Source organism: Lithobates pipiens, unplaced genomic scaffold, assembly GCF_037356315.1.
Source record: "Lithobates pipiens isolate NorthernLeopardFrog02 unplaced genomic scaffold, aLitPip1_a1.2 Scaffold_19, whole genome shotgun sequence".
Lineage (NCBI taxonomy): Eukaryota > Metazoa > Chordata > Amphibia > Anura > Ranidae > Lithobates > Lithobates pipiens.
This window is the reverse complement of record NW_027507764.1, coordinates 598,115,324-598,132,489: the sequence shown is the minus strand read 5'-3', so window position 1 is coordinate 598,132,489 and position 17,166 is coordinate 598,115,324. Positions and strand designations below refer to the sequence as shown.

Sequence of the window (17,166 nt, the reverse complement as noted above, 5' to 3'; positions counted from 1 at the left end):
GGATGCTTTGGAAAGGAGGTTTTCATTCTTGAATTAGGGGGGACAACTTGAAAACAACTTTGGAGACGACAATAACTTGGTAAGACTTCTGTGAGATTTTAGTGATTGGCCTTTGTCCTCCTCTGTCCCTGTCTACATCCCTTCCATAACCCCAGGCAGTTCCTGCAGCCCATTCTAATGCAGGAACAATACTCTTCTCCCAGATATCTCTGAGGTCCCATATGATGGAGTGGTGAAGTCATTTGTTCAGACCAGGATCACATATACACTATATTACCAAAAGTATTGGGACACCTGCCTTTACAAGCACTTTAATGGCAGCCTTAGTCCGGAGGGGTCAATATTGAGTTGGCCCTTTGCAGCTATAACAGCTTCACCTCTTCTGGGAAGGCCGTCCACAAGGTTTAGGAGGGTGTCTATGGGAATGTTTGACCATTCTTCCAGAAGAGCATTTGTGAGGTCAGGCACTGATGTTGGACGAGAAGACCTGGCTCGCAGTCTCCGATCTAATTCATCCTAAAGGTGTTCTATGGGGTTGAGGTCAGGACTCTGTGCAGGCCAGTCAAGTTCCTCCACCCCAAACTCGCACATCCATGTCTTTATGGACCTTGCTTTGTGCTCTGGTGGGCCTTCATGTTGGAACAGGAAGGGGCCGTCCCCAAACTGTTCCCACAAAGTTGGGAGCATGAAATTGTCCAAAATGTCTTGGTATGCTGACGCCTTAAGAGTTCCCTTCACTGGAACTAAGGGGCCAAGCCCAACCTCTGAAAAACAACCCCCCACACCATAACCCCCCCTCCTCCAAATGATTTGGACCAGTGCACAAAGCAAGGTCCATAAAGACCAGGATGAGCGAGTTTGGGGTGGAGGAATTTGACTGGCCTGCACAGAGTCCTGACCTTCTCGTCCAACATCAGTGCCTGACCTCACAAATGCTCTTCTGGAAGAATGGTCAGACATTCCCATAGACACCCTCCTAAACCTTGTGGATGGCCTTCTCAGAAGAGGTGAAGCTGTTATAGCTGCAAAGGGCAAACTCAATACTGAACCCTCCGGACTAATGCTGCCCATACACTATAAGAACAATCGAGCGAACCCAATTTCAAAAAAACGAACGTTCGGTTACGTGCGCAAACGATGGTGCCATTCAGTGGACATAAATAAATACATTTTATGTTCTTTTTTTTTTTTTTTTTTTTTTTTACATACAGAGTGCAGACGGGAAACACATTAACCTTTCAATTTATCGTTCGTTCGGCAGAAAAATTCCAAACTTGTGTTTTGTTTGTTTTTTCGGCCCAAAAACGTCCCAACGATTATCGATTTTGTGCCCATTAAATGGCCAAAAATACGAACAAACGGTATATAATATATAAATAATGACCGAATTTCGCCCGATTTTTCGTATAGTGTATGGCCAGCATAAGACTGGGAGGCCATTAAGGTTCATGTGTGTGTAAAGACAGGCGTCCCAATACTTTTGGGAATATAGTGGATATGAAAACGCTTCGAGGCGATCTCTAGTGGTGGAAGTCGCATGGAGTTGGACTTGTTCTCTAATGTCGGAGATGTTCCGGAGCTCATCCAAGGCGCTTTTTTTTTAGAGCTAATGAGAGTCGGGAAGATCCCCCAACATTTTATATCCACTCCCCTTCATCCAATCTCCAAGGCCCGTGTAGACGTTGATTGGCCAAGAATGGGAGTTGTGAGTGTAGTGGACCCCCCCCGTCCTAGGTATCCATCCCGTCCTTGGTGTCAGAAGGTCTGGATAGGTGTTAACCATTCGATTCACATGGCTGAAGGTGGAACAAATATTACCACCATGACCTGGAGGAAAGAGAACCTTCAGAGAACCTTCAGAGACACTCGGAGAACCTTCAGAGACACTCGGAGAACCTTCAGAGACACTCGGAGAACCTTCAGAGAACCTTCAGAGACACTCGGAGAACCTTCAGAGACACTCGGAGAACCTTCAGAGACACTCGGAGAACCTTCAGAGACACTCGGAGAACCTTCAGAGACACTCGGAGAACCTTCAGAGACACTCGGAGAACCTTCAGAGAACCTTCAGAGACACTCGGAGAACCTTCAGAGACACTCGGAGAACCTTCAGAGACACTCGGAGAACCTTCAGAGAACCTTCAGAGACACTCAGAGAAGATCTGTCTTCAGTGTACGACTCTTCTATCTCCGGGACCACCGGCGCCCCAGTGGAGCAGTTCTGGGAGCCGTCTTGTTGACTATAGGTGTGTGACTTTGTACTCTGGTGCGCTCCCCCTTACCAGCCGAGAGCCAGTGGTACCTGTACTGACCCGCTGCCCCTTGCTGAGCACAGCTCACCAATAAAAACACATTTCCAATGTCCACCTAAAAATGGTGACCCACGTTTTGATAGTGACACCTACCAACCCTGGCGAGGAGCCCCGGTAATAGGGTGGTGTGTCCATATCAGGGGAAGTATTGAGGTTCTCGGCCTGTCCTCGATCCTTGTGCACAGGCAGCTGGTCATTGAAGACAAGTGTCTCTAGTATACTGATCAATCTATTTTCTGATTGATTGCTCGAGGTCACGCGTGTCAAGCACAAGGCCCGCAGTGGGCTCCATCTTGCCTTGCAGATCATTTCATGCGGCCCGTAGCTGCACCCCTCCTTCCTCTCTGCCCCCCACCTTGTCCCAGCACTTCATCTCTGCCCCCCTCCATCCCCTGTCTCAGCAGAGAAGAGGATAGAACTACTCAGGGCCGTCTTTAAGGCAGGGCAAAAGGGGCAGCTGCCCTGGGCCCTGTCATTGTTGTGGGGCTCAAAGCAACTGCCTCATACTTGCCAACTATCCCAGTGTAAATTCCCTTGCCCCTTGAAGTTTTAGTCCCAATATCTCAGTGTAAAGTGATGGTACTAATGCTGCCCGGCTCTGCCCTATTGTTGTGTACAGAGAACTCACCTGCAGACCCTGTGTTTACATGTAAATAACCGGCATTCATATGTAAATAGTGGCAGCATTGATATGTAAATAAAGGCGGCATTCCTATGTGTATCATGCTCCCCTGCAGTGAGGAGGTGATGTGCTGTAACCTTCAGCAACCAATCAGTGAGCAGTATTACTGTACAGTAATCTCTAGTAACCAATTAACAAGCAGAAATCATTTGCTGTAACCTCTAGCAACTAATCAGTGAGCCGTAATGTGTGCTGTAACCTCTAGCAACTAATCAGTGAGCCGTAATGTGTGCTGTAACCTCTAGCAACCAGTCAGTAAGCAGTAATGAGATGCTGTAACCGCTGCTAACCAATCGCAATCGCTGCCTGATCTGATACAGTAACTGATTTTAAGTCTAGCTGCGATTTATTGTAAGTCTCAGAGCAGGTGGAGAGCAAAACTGCATGGGGGGGGGCAAGAAAATTTTTGCCCAGGGTCCAATCAGTATTAAAGACGGCCCTGGAACTACTACAGATCTCGCACCCCCTCTTCTCTGCCCCCCCCCCCCCCTGGTCTCAGTGTTCAGAAGACTCCAGCCCTCCTCCTGGACCTCCTCCAGACCCTGCACTTTCTGCTTCCCAGCTCCTCCCCAATTTCTTCCCAGGAGTAGCACTAGAAAAGGGGGGTGGGGTGGGGTACTTTTGACATTTGATGGTGGGGGGTTGGTCTTGATTTTTGATGGTGGGGGGGGGTTGCTCTTGACATGTGATGTAAGGAGTGGGGTGCTCTGAACATCTACTCTTAGCCCTTGTACACACGGGTCGGACATTACGACAACAAAATCCGTCGGATTTTGTCGAATGGATTTTGTCCGAAACTTGTGTTGCATACACGCGGTCGGACAAAGTTGTCAGAAAATGACCGCAGATGTTACATCACTTTATACAATTATTCCTCAAAATCTAGGTCTGGAGGCCGTTTTTGACTCATTGGAGCGTTTCTCTGACCTCCCTCCCGTACAGATTGATTTCATCATGCGACTTTTGGATTATGCAGCCACTCATAACTTTTTTTTTGGTTTAGGGGCAATTTTTTCCGCCAGATTAGGGGTGTAGCTATGGGGGCTAAGTATGCCCCCAGTTTGGCAAACCTTTTTATGGCCAAGTGGGAGGAGGATGTCGTCTATGCTCAGCATAAGCCGCAGCTGTCCTTGTGGGCTCGCTCAGGTATGTACTGGCCATCTGGACTATCGGGAGTTTCCCGGTGGGCCGATGGCTCAGTGGGCCACTCTGATGTAAGGGGCTGGTGATGGGACAGTCTGATGTAAGGGGGCTGCTGATGGGACACTCTGATGTAAGGGGCTGGTGATGGGACACTCTGATGTAAGGGGGTGCTGATGGGACACTCTGATGTAAGGGGCTGGTGATGGGACACTCTGATGTAAGGGGGCTGGTGATGGGACACTCTGATGTAAGGGGGCTGGTGATGGGACACTCTGATGTAAGGGGGATGGTGATGGGACACTCTGATGTAAGGGAGATGGTGATGGGACACTCTGATGTAAGGGGGTGCTGATGGGACACTCTGATGTAAGGGGGCTGGTGATGGGACACTCTGATGTAAGGGGGCTGGTGATGGGACACTCTGATGTAAGGGGGATGGTGATGGGACACTCTGATGTAAGGGGGCTGGTGATGGGACACTCTGATGTCAGGGGGCTGGTGATGGGACACTCTGATGTAAGGGGTATGGTGATGGGACACTCTGATGTAAGGGGGCTGGTGATGGGACACTCTGATGTAAGGGGTATGGTGATGGGACACTCTGATGTAAGGGGCTGGTGATGGGACACTCTGATGTAAGGGGGTGCTGATGGGACACTCTGATGTAAGGGGCTGGTGATGGGACACTCTGATGTAAGGGGGATGGTGATGGGACACTCTGATGTAAGGGAGATGGTGATGGGACACTCTGATGTAAGGGGGTGCTGATGGGACACTCTGATGTAAGGGGGCTGGTGATGGGACACTCTGATGTAAGGGGGCTGGTGATGGGACACTCTGATGTAAGGGGGATGGTGATGGGACACTCTGATGTAAGGGGGCTGGTGATGGGACACTCTGATGTAAGGGGGCTGGTGATGGGACACTCTGATGTAAGGGGGATGGTGATGGGACACTCTGATGTAAGGGGGCTGGTGATGGGACACTCTGATGTAAGGGGGCTGGTGATGGGACACTCTGATGTAAGGGGGCTGGTGATGGGACACTCTGATGTCAGGGGGCTGGTGATGGGACACTCTGATGTAAGGGGGATGGTGATGGGACACTCTGATGTAAGGGAGCTGGTGATGGGACACTCTGATGTAAGGGGGCTGGTGATGGGACACTCTGATGTAAGGGGGATGGTGATGGGACACTCTGATGTAAGGGGGATGGTGATGGGACACTCTGATGTAAGGGGGATGGTGATGGGACACTCTGATGTAAGGGGGATGGTGATGGGACACTCTGATGTAAGGGGGATGGTGATGGGACACTCTGATGTAAGGGGGATGGTGATGGGACACTCTGATGTAAGGGGGTGCTCATGGGACACTCTGATGTAAGGGGGTGCTCATGGGACACTCTGATGTAAGGGGTGCTGATGGGACACTAATGTAAGGGGGTGCTGATGGGACACTCAAAATGTAAGTGGGCCGGTCTGGATGAAGTCCAGGGACAAATTTCGGTCCCAGTCCAGCCCTGGGCTCGCTACATAGACGACATCCTCCTCCTATGGGATGGGAGCGAATCAGACCTTTCCGTATTTATGAATGAGATAAATTCTAACATGAGAGGGATACATCTTACCTATGAGGTTAGCTCTGAAAGAATACATTTTTTGGATCTCACCATTTCTATCAGTGGAGAGCGTTTTGTTACATCAACTTTTTTGAAAGCCACTGATAGGAATTCTTTCTTACCGACTTCAAGCTGCCATCATCCGGCTTGGTTGAGGTCAGTTCCCAAGAGTCAATTTTTAAGATTGAGACGTAATTGTACTGAACATGGGGTATTCTTGGAGCAGGCCCAAGTCCTGACCCAGAGATTTATTGATAAGGGATACTCACCTGATTCCTTGGCCCTTACGGTAGAACAAATAGGCCGTATTGAGAGAACTAATTTATTGAGGGAACAAAGGGATGGCCATGTAAATAATTCTTTCCGCCACCCATTTATTACTAGCTATTCATGCCAGCATACCAAGATCAAACATATATTAAATAAACACTGGCACATATTGAAGAACGACTCTGTACTTAAAACCATTTTGCCCGGATAGGCCACAATTAGTTTATAGAGGAGTATCTTTACTGAAAGATAGGGTGGCCCCTAATATTTTGGACCCACCCACAAATCGACCACACTTCATTTCAGAGCTTACAGGATACTACTAATGTAGGAAATGTCCTGTGTGTAGGATTAATGGCTGTAGGACTAGGAGAAGTACTTCTTTTAGATCAACTACCACCTCCAAGGTTTATGATATAGAGCCTTTTATCACTTGTTCTACTGAGGCGGTGGTCTACTTACTGCAGTGCCCGTGTGGCCTCCAGTATGTGGGCCAGACTAAACGTCCCCTGCATGTGCGCTTAAATGAACATATTGGGAACATCCGCAGGGGTTTCACTCAACATTCAGTATCCAAACATTACCTCGTGGCACACAACAGAGACCCATCCAATACAATTTTTTTGGGGGATTGACAAATTCAAGCCCCATTGGAGGGGGGGACTCATTTGGTTAGAAGCATTTCGAAGCTAGAGATGATGTGGATACACAAATTGAAATGTTTTATTCCTCATGGCCTCAATATAGAAGTTGTTGTAAACGCCTTTATTGACAATGCATGACCCTTTCTCACAGTATTATCTAAAGATTTATTAATTTTTAGCCTGTGAATGTTCTTGGTGAACTCGGTCTGGACTTCATGGTTGGTGAAAACGCTATGTAGGCTTTTCCTGGCATAGTTTAATACCCTTTATCTTATATAATGTCGGAATCCTGGTTGGAGATTGGGACATTTTTTATCTGGTCCCCTTTACTCTCCATATAGTTTGTATATGATGTATACATTTTTTTTTCTTTTAATCGTATGTAATTATATTTTTTTGCATGTAATTCACCATTTGAATTCGTGCCCCTTTTTTAGTTTAAATTTAATCTAATTTCAGTATTTTTGTTTGTCTTCTGTTGTTACCCTAAAAAAGGGGAGTTATTCCTGTTTATACTGTCTATGTAATATATCGTCATTGATATATTGCATTATTTCTAAATATTTTTAAAATTTATGTATCCCCATTACTGCTGGATGTGGGAGTAGGGCATTTTTTCCCTCTTCTTCCCTTAAGCAACATGGTGGATTTGCGCGGACGGTGAAGTTCAGACCGAGGCGTGGTTATTATGTGTGCTATTTAAGCGGTGCGTCAGGGCGCCGTCCTGTATCCCGTGAACACGTCCGTATAGTGACGAAACGGGTTGGGAGGTACGGCGTGCTGAAGTCACCGCGTTTACGCCAGACCCGGAAGTGTGGGCGGTAGCCGAGAGCCGGCCGGCTCATTTATGAAAAACTTTTACATTTTTCTTCATTCATGCGAGTGCACTGGTTTTAATTTTGCTATCTAATAAATAAGGGTTTTTTACGCTATGCGAGCTCTCTTTGCTTTTTCCATATGAATTGTGGCATTATCGTTTTACTACTTGGAAGTTACATTGAGGACAGTCCGGTGTGGTTCCTGTGATGGTTCAGCCAAATCCTTTACTTATATGCTCTCCCTGATCTCACGTAACGCTGAGATCTCAAGTTCTGGTAAGCAGCCCCTTCTTTCCTTATTGGTGGAGGTTCTTCTTTTTTGGATCGCTGTTCACACGAAGTGACGTGGGTGTCAGTTCTCCATTCCCACTTTGAATGAATTAACACTAGTTGCTGATTAAAGCGGAGCTCCACCCTAAAATGGACCTTCCGCTCATCGGAACCCTCCCCCCCTCTGGCGCCACAATTGGCACCTTTCAGGGGGGAGGGGGGTGCAGGTACCTGGATAATCCAGGTAAATGCACCCACTTCCAGGATAGCTCTCTGCGGAAAGGGGCATAGATTATGCCCCTTTCCGCAAGTGCCCGCCCCTTTCCGCAAGTGCCCCGCTGCCTGCTGGGAAAACACACAGATCCCAGAGGCAGCGGGGACCGTCCTTATTGCGCAGCGCGGCTCGCGCATGCGCAGTAGGGAACCGGGAAATGAAGCCGAAAGGCTCCACGTCCTAATTCCCATCGAGATCGAGAGATCAGCTTCGGGTGCCGACATCGCGGGCGCGCTGGGCGGGTGTCACTATTTTAAAAGTCAGCAGCTGCAGTATTTGTAGCTGCTGGCTTTTAAAGAACAAAACAAAACGCGGAGTCCCGGCGGACTCCCGCTTTAATATCACTTTTTGGGACTTTCACTGACTAATTCCTTTTCCCTTTTTTGTAAAAAATTTTTCTTAATGAAATCTGATTTTGTTTTCATTATGATGTTATTTGTTTGATTATACGAGGGATATTTTGTGCTATTCATCCTTTTTGTATCTGAAGATCCTTGATAGGTTTCACTACACAGGGTTTTTCACGTGATTTAACACAGGTGTTCACTATTTGTGCTTTTCCATATATTAATTATATGATTCATTTATATGATTTATATGATTTAAATTATGTATTCAATATTCACATTCACTTGATTTAATTTTCTCTTTTTTTGATCACTTATGTTTTCAATTGTATTAATTTATCTATTTAGAACACTTTTTAGTTTTTTAGCGCAGCTCACCATTTTCATATAGAGAAGAGGATAGAACTACTACAGATCTCGCACCCCCTCTTCTCTGCCCCCCCCCCCCCCCCTGGTCTCAGTGTTCAGAAGACTCCAGCCCTCCTCTGGACCTCCTCCAGACCCTGCACTTTCTGCTTCCCAGCTCCTCCCCAAAGCAGCACTAGAAAAGGGGGGTGGGGTGGGGAACTTTTGACATCTGATGGTGGGGGGGTTGCTTTTGACATGTGATGTAAGGAGTGGGGTGCTCTGAACATCTACTCTAAGCCCTTGTACACACGGGTCGGACATTACGACAACAAAATCCGTCGGATTTTGTCCGAAACTTGTGTTGCATACACGCGGTCGGACAAAGTTGTCGGAAAATGACCGCAGATGTTACATCACTTTATACAATTATTCCTCAAAATCTAGGTCTGGAGGCTGTTTTTGAGTCATTGGAGCGTTTCTCAGACCTCTCTCCCGTACAGATTGATTTCATCATGCGACTTTTGGACTATGCAGCCACTCATAACTTTTTTTTGGTTTAGGGGCAATTTTTTCCACCAGATTAGGGGTGTAGCTATGGGGGCTAAGTATGCCCCCAGTTTGGCAAACCTTTTTTATGGCCAAGTGGGAGGAGGACGTCGTCTATGCTCAGCATAAGCCGCAGCTGTCCTTGTGGGCTCGCTACATAGACGACATCCTCCTCCTATGGGATGGGAGTGAATCAGACCTTTCCGTGTTTATGAATGAGATAAATTCTAACACGAGAGGGATACATCTTACCTATGAGGTTAGCTCTGAAAGAATACATTTTTTGGATCTCACCATTGCTATCAGTGGAGAGCGTTTTGTTACATCAACTTTTTTGAAAGCCACTGATAGGAATTCTTTCTTACCGACTTCAAGCTGCCATCATCCGATCGTAGGTAACGCGATGACGTTACTTCGTTATGACGGGACTACGTTCAGGCTAGTAGCCAATAGCTTTGGTCTAGGAATTTGATCTGAGCATGCGTGGCACTTTGTCCGATCGGAATTCTCTACACACAATCGGACAAAGTCCAATCGGATGACGTTGTCGGAAAATTTTATAGCCCAGCTGTAAAACTTTGTCGGTCGGCCATTCTGACAGAAACAGTCCGATGGAGCCCACACACGGTCGGATTATCCGTCAACGCGGTCCGATCGGACATTTTCCGTCGGAGTGTCAAACCGTGTGTACAAGGGCTAACAGATTCAACCGGCTCCTGTGAGGGCAACCATAATGCTGATGTGGCCCACGATGAAATAGAGTTTGATGCCCCCTCTCTAGGTTAATGCAGATAAAGTTGCTGTCTGTGTGTAAACCACATGAGCTAGCACTTTAAATCTCCTCCTAATAAACACCGTATTCACCCAGACAGGACAACGCTTGTACAGTTTTATCAGTTAAACAAGAAGTCATTTAGTGAGCAAACAGCAAGCAGAGCTAAAACAAGGAGTCTGCTATAACATACAGCAGAGAGGGCCTCCACAAGGGGGAGCTGTAGAGGGAGGTGGCAGATGGAGGGAAATGACCGAAATGTAATGTTAGTTATTTTAGAATTAGATGATTTGGCTGAGGATGGAGAGGAAGCGGTAGGCAGTTGATAATGGGGGGAGTGGGCAGTGGGCATGGGACATGTGCTAGGAGAGTTGATTATTGAGCGATTCTGATAAAAAAAGAAATTGGTGTCTTCCATGGAGATGTGCGGAGCTGAATGGCACAGTCCTGGCTGCTTCTCCCACAAGTCACAGGCCTTAGGTCATCGTGGAGACCAAATTATCACCTTCCAATCTGAGATCAGATTACCAGTCTCTCGGGACCCGTATTGAGCTCCAGCCTCTCGGGTCCCGTATTGAGCTCCAGCCTTGAGCTCCAGCCTCTCGGGTCCCATATTGAGCTCCAGCCTTGAGCTCCAGCCTCTCATGTCCTGTATTGAGCTCCAATTCACCAGTCTCTCGGGTCCCGTATTGAGCTCCAGTCTCTCGGGTCCCATATTGAGCTCCAGTCTCCCGGGTCCCGTATTGAGCTCCAGTCTCTCGGGTCCCGTATTAAGCTCCAGTCTCTCGGGTCCCGTATTGTGCTCCAGTCTCTCGGGTCCCGTATTGTGCTCCAGTCTCTCGGGTCCCGTATTGAGCTCCAGTCTCTCGGGTCCCGTATTGAGCTCCAGTCTCTCGGGTCCCGTATTGAGCTCCAGTTATGGATAATCTCCATCTTTACGGTTGCGGACATAAAACATGTTCCTTATCCCTTGGTTAATGGCGGTGCGACCTTTGGCGAGGGCCTCGTCTGCTATATCTCTAGGGAAGTAGTCATGAAATGCGTGTTGAATGGCATGGACTCGCCGGGGGCTGAGGGGCATCTTTTGGTCCGTCCCGTTAAAGTTGTGTCCATAAAGTTCTTCCTCAGTAAAGAGCAGCTTTGCCAGCTGCCAGCCAAATGGCCCTGGGTTGTTGATGTCCACTTGTCTTCGTATGGACATGGCAAGATCCTCATCCACCCGAAGCTCCATAGCGTGAGCCGGCACATTGGGGGAGCTGATGATGGCGACCGGGCCCTGCCATTCGCAGTGGAAACGTTGTTTTCTTCTACGCTTGACAACAGGGAATGATGGAGATGATGTGGAGGCGTAGTGGAAAGGGAGGTTGGGGTACAGGTGAGAAACAATTGGTTGATCATCATCGTCTTCTTCTATCTCTAGTTTGAGTGTTCTCATGTGGTCATCATTGGAGATAACATCCTCTCCTCCCAGCTCATCGGGGGGCTCATCAGTGAAGGACATAGACTTAGGGCTGCACTCCTCAGGTTTGCTGCAGCTGTTCAGGAAATCCACAATCTCCTCTATGGTGTTGAAGCAATAAATTGGGGCGGTTTGGGTGGCCACTTCGTTCTTCTGAAATCTGTTGCAGACTTCATCTTCCTGGAGGATCTCGTTCTTCATCGAGAGATGAGTCATGAGTGGGCCGTCCTGCGCCGAGAGATTGTCCTCTCCATAGCCAAGGATCTTTATCTCCTCGACTTCCTGCAAAAGTAGAAGAATAGCGTTCACTTATTTATAGATGTTTACATGTCATCGCCTTCTTTATCACCCCGAAAACCAGCGTTTACCCTCCATTCAGAATCAGGAGTCAGAGCCTTAGAAATAGTCCCTCTTAGTTACATGCATATCCAGTGTAAAAAAAATTGTATGTGCCATAAACCATCAACGGTTCTATATTTAGAATGTATCCGGTCTATAAACCAGAGGATCTGGATGGACAGTTGGATAAATGGTTCTATATTTAGGATGTATCCGGTCTATAAACCAGAGGCTCTGGATGGACAGTTGGATAAATGGTTCTATATTTAGGATGTATCCGGTCTATAAACCAGAGGCTCTGGATGGACAGTTGGATAAATGGTTCTATATTTAGAATGTATCCAGTCTATAAACCAGAGGCTCTGGATGGACAGTTAGATAAACGGTTCTATATTTAGGATGTATCCGGTCTATAAACCAGAGGCTCTGGATGGACAGTTAGATAAATGGTTCTATATTTAGGATGTATCTGGTCTATAAACCAGAGGCTCTGGATGGACAGTTGGATAAATGGCTCTATATTTAGGATGTATCCGGTCTATAAACCAGAGGCTCTGGATGGACAGTTGGATAAATGGCTCTATATTTAGGATGTATCCGGTCTATAAACCTGTGACAGACCTAGCCGGGACACAGGCTTTTTGAGAGGACTGAATGCGAGCCTCTCTGCGATCGATTATGGGCCCTGGATTTTAAGGGGCACAGGGTGAATGAGAACCCTACTATAATCTGTGCTAGTCAGATTCAATGCTGTATATATGTATATATATAATGTGTGTTGTCTCATGCTGTTGGGACACAAACTGTTATGCCCCGTACACACGAGAGGACTTATGTCCGACAGACTTCCAAAGGAGTTCCGCCGGAGTTCCGCCGGAGTTCTGACAGACTTTTCGGCCGAACGGACTTGGCCACACACGATCACACTAAACTCCGACGGATTCGAACGTGATGACGTACGACCCGACTCGAATAAGGAAGTTCATAGCCAGTAGCCAATAGCTGCCCTAGCGTCGGTTTTAGTCCGTCGGAGTAGCATACACACGAGCGGAGTTTTCGAAGGGGACCGGGTCCGGCGGAGTTCCTTCGGGAAAATTTGAAGCATGCTTCATTTCTAAAGTCCGTCAGACTTTGGCGAATCAAAAGTCCGTTGCAGCCCACACACGATCGGATAGTCTGACGGACTCGGTCCTTCGGACTTTGGATGTTGAAAAGTCCGCTCGTGTGTACGGGGCATTAGATGCTAATGTCATGAACTCCAGACACCTGTCTGTTGTGTAAATGAGTCTAGTCTGAGTATTGAGTATTCACACATTGTTGTTTGGGCTAATTAACCCTGTGTTGATGTTTATAGTAATGTTTATTGAATTGTTAGTGAGCTAGGAGCCGAAAAGTCTTATCCCTCAGTCAACTAGTCTGAGTGTTGATTTAGATAATTAGCTCATGCTAATTAGGTTCGGTTTTAGTCTTCTACTGTATTATAAATACTTGGCATTTTGGTTCTAATAAATGAGTCCATGTTAGCACTAAGCAAGTGTCGTCTTGTTTTGTGCTTGTGAGCGGTTGGAATATCTGATCTATATATATCTATATAGAGATATGGATATATATAGATATATATATATATAGATATATATAGATAGATATATATATATATATATATATATATATATATATATATATAGAGATATATATATATATATATAGAGATAGATATATATATATATATATATATATATATATATATAGATATATATATATATATAGATATATATATATATAATATATATATATATATATATATATATATATATATATACACACCGGAAGTGGTATACTGACTGAAGCACTCAATCGGAGTGTGGGATCGGTTCCGTCACAAAACCAGAGGCTCTGGATGGACAGTTGGCTAAATGGTTCTATATTTAGAATGTATCCGGTCTATAAACCAGAGGCTCTGGGCGGACTGTTGGATAAATTGCTCTATATTTAGGATGTATCTGGTCTATAAACCAGAGGCTCTGGATGGACAGTTGGATAAATGGATAAATGGTTCTATATTTAGGATGTATCTGGTCTATAAACCAGAGGCTCTGGATGGACAGTTGGATAAATGGCTCTATATTTAGGATGTATCTGGTCTATAAACCAGAGGCTCTGGATGGACAGTTGGCTAAATGGTTCTACATTTAGAATGTATCCGGTCTATAAACCAGAGGCTCTGGGCGACTGTTGGATAAATTGCTCTATATTTAGGATGTATCTGGTCTATAAACCAGAGGATCTGGATGGACAGTTGGATAAATGGTTCTATATTTAGAATGTATCCGGTCTATAAACCAGAGGATCTGGATGGACAGTTGGATAAATGGTTCTATATTTATGATGTATCTGGTCTATAAACCAGAGGATCTGGATGGACAGTTGGATAAATGGTTCTATATTTATGATGTATCTGGTCTATAAACCAGAGGCTCTGGATGGACAGTTGGATAAATGGCTCTATATTTAGGATGTATCCAGTCTATAAACCAGAGGCTCTGGATGGACAGTTGTATAGATGGTTGTATATTTAGAATGTATCCGGTCTATAAACCAGAGGATCTGGATGGACAGTTGGATAAATGGTTCTATATTTAGAATGTATCTGGTCTATAAACCAGAGGCTCTGGATGGACAGTTGTATAGATGGTCGTATATTTAGGATGTGTTCGGACTTTAGCATTTCACTTTGAGATGAGTGGCTGTTAAATCTATATTATTCCAGAAGTTTAATACAGAAGGTTGGATCACCTGGCTCTTGGAGAGGAGCTTTCTTCGGATCAACGCCAGCGGTTCTCTTTGTTTGCTGAAAAACAGAGGAGAATATCATAGAAATGGTTGAGGTTGGTGATAACATGGCCGCCATTATCCCCACACATTGGCACCATTAAGAGAACTTTTCGTTTTCATCCATTCTGGTTCCCTGTGTGGATTTATGGATCCAGCTGTCATGTGACGTTCAGCTTTGTGTGGTGGACCCGGCAGACTCACCTCTTCTTGGTCAGGGGCACTTTGGGGATGGTGACTCGGACTATGGAGGGCGGGGAAGACTCTTCACAGTCCTGCAAGGAAATGGAGGACATTGTGTAAGATTGACTGCTCTGCGAATGAACCCCCGGAAGGGGTGTCTGCCAAGAAAAGCCCCCCCCCCCAGCAGGAGAACATCACCTGTAGGACCATCCTGACGCTGCTGGTTTTCCGCGGGGGTCTTCCCTTCCCTGACATCTCTCACCCACCTTCTGGATCCCTGCTGGGCTGACACTGCGGGGAGAGAAGAGTGCTGACAATGATGGGGGATTGGCATTGGAATGTGTGGAGTTGATGTCCACCAAGCAGAGCTCATCCCTTCACATTTGTTCTTGTTTTCTATTCTCTTTTTTTATAGAAACCCCTATAGAGGAGAACCTCTCCGTCCACACAGACGAGGTGGATGGAGGAATCTGCCATGCCGGGACGTTGTATTCTGACAGTGGAACCCAGATCAGCCGTTCCACAGAAGTAGATTGCACAATCATCTTCTGTTGGGTGGGGAAATTCACACGCTGATTGAGGTTTGGCCTGTCTCTGCCTGAACACCTAAATTTCAATCAGATTAAAGTGGACCTCCAGCTGACCCCCCCCCCCTTTTTTTTGTCTCGCTTACCTGTAGGTGGTATCTGCACATTTCAGATGCTTACCCATCCAGCGTTATCCCGCTGAGATCCTCTCATGCCCTGTCACCGATTTGTTCCGCACCGCCATTCCAGGTTCAGCGGGCCGGCCTCTCCGCCCAATCCTCCTACCCTTGAATGAAAGGCTATGCCTCCTGGGGTAGGTGACATGCCTATCCCAGGAGGCACAGCCGGCAGTGTGCGTGTCATTCCCCTAAGGCCAATGACGTGCATGAGGAGGCATGGCCAGACATTAAAAAAAAAAAGCGCAATAAAAAATACTTCTGCAGGATAGGAGGAGGAGCGGAACAGAAGGAACTAGGGATGAGCCGAACAAGCCCCCCCCCCCCCCCCATTCGGTTCGCACCAGAACATGCGAACAGGCAAAAAATTAATTCGAACACACGAACATGAATAATCTTAAGTGCTAATTTTAAAGGCTAATATGCAAGTTATTGTCATAAAAAAATGGGCTGGGGACCCGGGTCCTTCCCCCGGGGACATGGATCAATGCAAAAAAAAAAGTTTTAAAAACGGCCGTTTTTTGGGGAGCAGTGATTTTAATAATGCTTAACATGAAACAATAAAAGTGTAATATTCCTTCAAATGTCGTACCTGGGGGGTGTCTATAGTGTGCCTGTAAATGGGCGCATGTTTCCTGTGCTTAGAACTGTCTGACAGCAAAATTACATTTCTAAAGGAAAAAAAGTAATCTAAAACTACTCGCGGCTACAATGAATTGTCGGTCCGCAATACACATAAAAGTTAATTGATAAAAAACGGCATGGGGATTTCCCCACAGGGGGACCCCGAACCAAAATAAAAAAATAAATAAAATGCATGGGGGTCCCAATAAATTCCATACCAGGCCCTTCAGGTCTTGTATGGATTTTAAGGGGGAACCCCGCACCAAAATATTTTTAAAAAATGGCGTGGGGTCCCCTCCAAAAATTCACACCAGACCCTTATCGGAGCACACAACCTGGCAGGCCGCAGGAAAAGAGGGGGGACGAGAGAGCACCCCCCCTCCTGAACCGTACAAGACCACATGCCCTCAACATTGGGAGAGTGCTTTGAGGTAGCCCCTCAAAGACCCTTGTCCCCATGTTGATGGGGAGAAGGGCCTCATCCCCACAACCCTTGCACGGTGGTTGTGGGGGTCTGCGGGCGGGGGGCTTATCGGAATCTGGAAGCCCCCTTTAACAAGAGGACCCCTAGAACACAAAAGTTGTTCGCTGTTGGGCGAACTGGCGAACAGCCAATGTTCGAGTCAAACATGAGTTTGACTTAAACTTAAAGCTCGTCCCTGGAAGAAACCTGTGGAAGGTCTGGAGAAGGTTTGGAGAAGGTAGCGATGGAATATACATGTGATATGTAATGAGAAAGCACTTCTTGACAGATAAAAAGTTTTATTCATCAGTTAAATGGTCGTACTTACATATCAGCCAAATAACATAAGTTAACAGCAGAAACCATCTTTGGCCAAACGTAGAGTGCAATGGGAAGGTAATGTTTCTTATTTGGTGACTTCCCGCCCTTCCACACCGCTCCTGACCAAGACTGACCTCACGGGGCCTTCCAAGTGCACTCTACTCAGCTCTGTGATAGAGCAAGGGAACATGGAATCCCA

General features: G+C 46.4%; 1 protein-coding gene across 1 annotated transcript in view; it reads right to left on the bottom strand.

Annotated features, from left to right (window-relative positions):
• Window positions 1-10,141: 10,141 nt before the first annotated feature.
• The window catches only part of LOC143997856 (uncharacterized), a 30,158-nt gene continuing 23,133 nt past the window's right edge, over window positions 10,142-17,166 (bottom strand). The window contains exons 2-5 of the mRNA XM_077493691.1: window positions 15,055-15,147; window positions 14,878-14,948; window positions 14,638-14,692; window positions 10,142-11,787 (exon numbers count right to left, since the gene is read on the bottom strand). Coding sequence (XP_077349817.1) covers window positions 10,963-11,787; window positions 14,638-14,692; window positions 14,878-14,948; window positions 15,055-15,111 — 1,008 coding nt within the window. The 5' untranslated portion in view covers window positions 15,112-15,147 and the 3' untranslated portion in view covers window positions 10,142-10,962. The remainder of the gene's footprint in view (window positions 11,788-14,637; window positions 14,693-14,877; window positions 14,949-15,054; window positions 15,148-17,166) is intronic.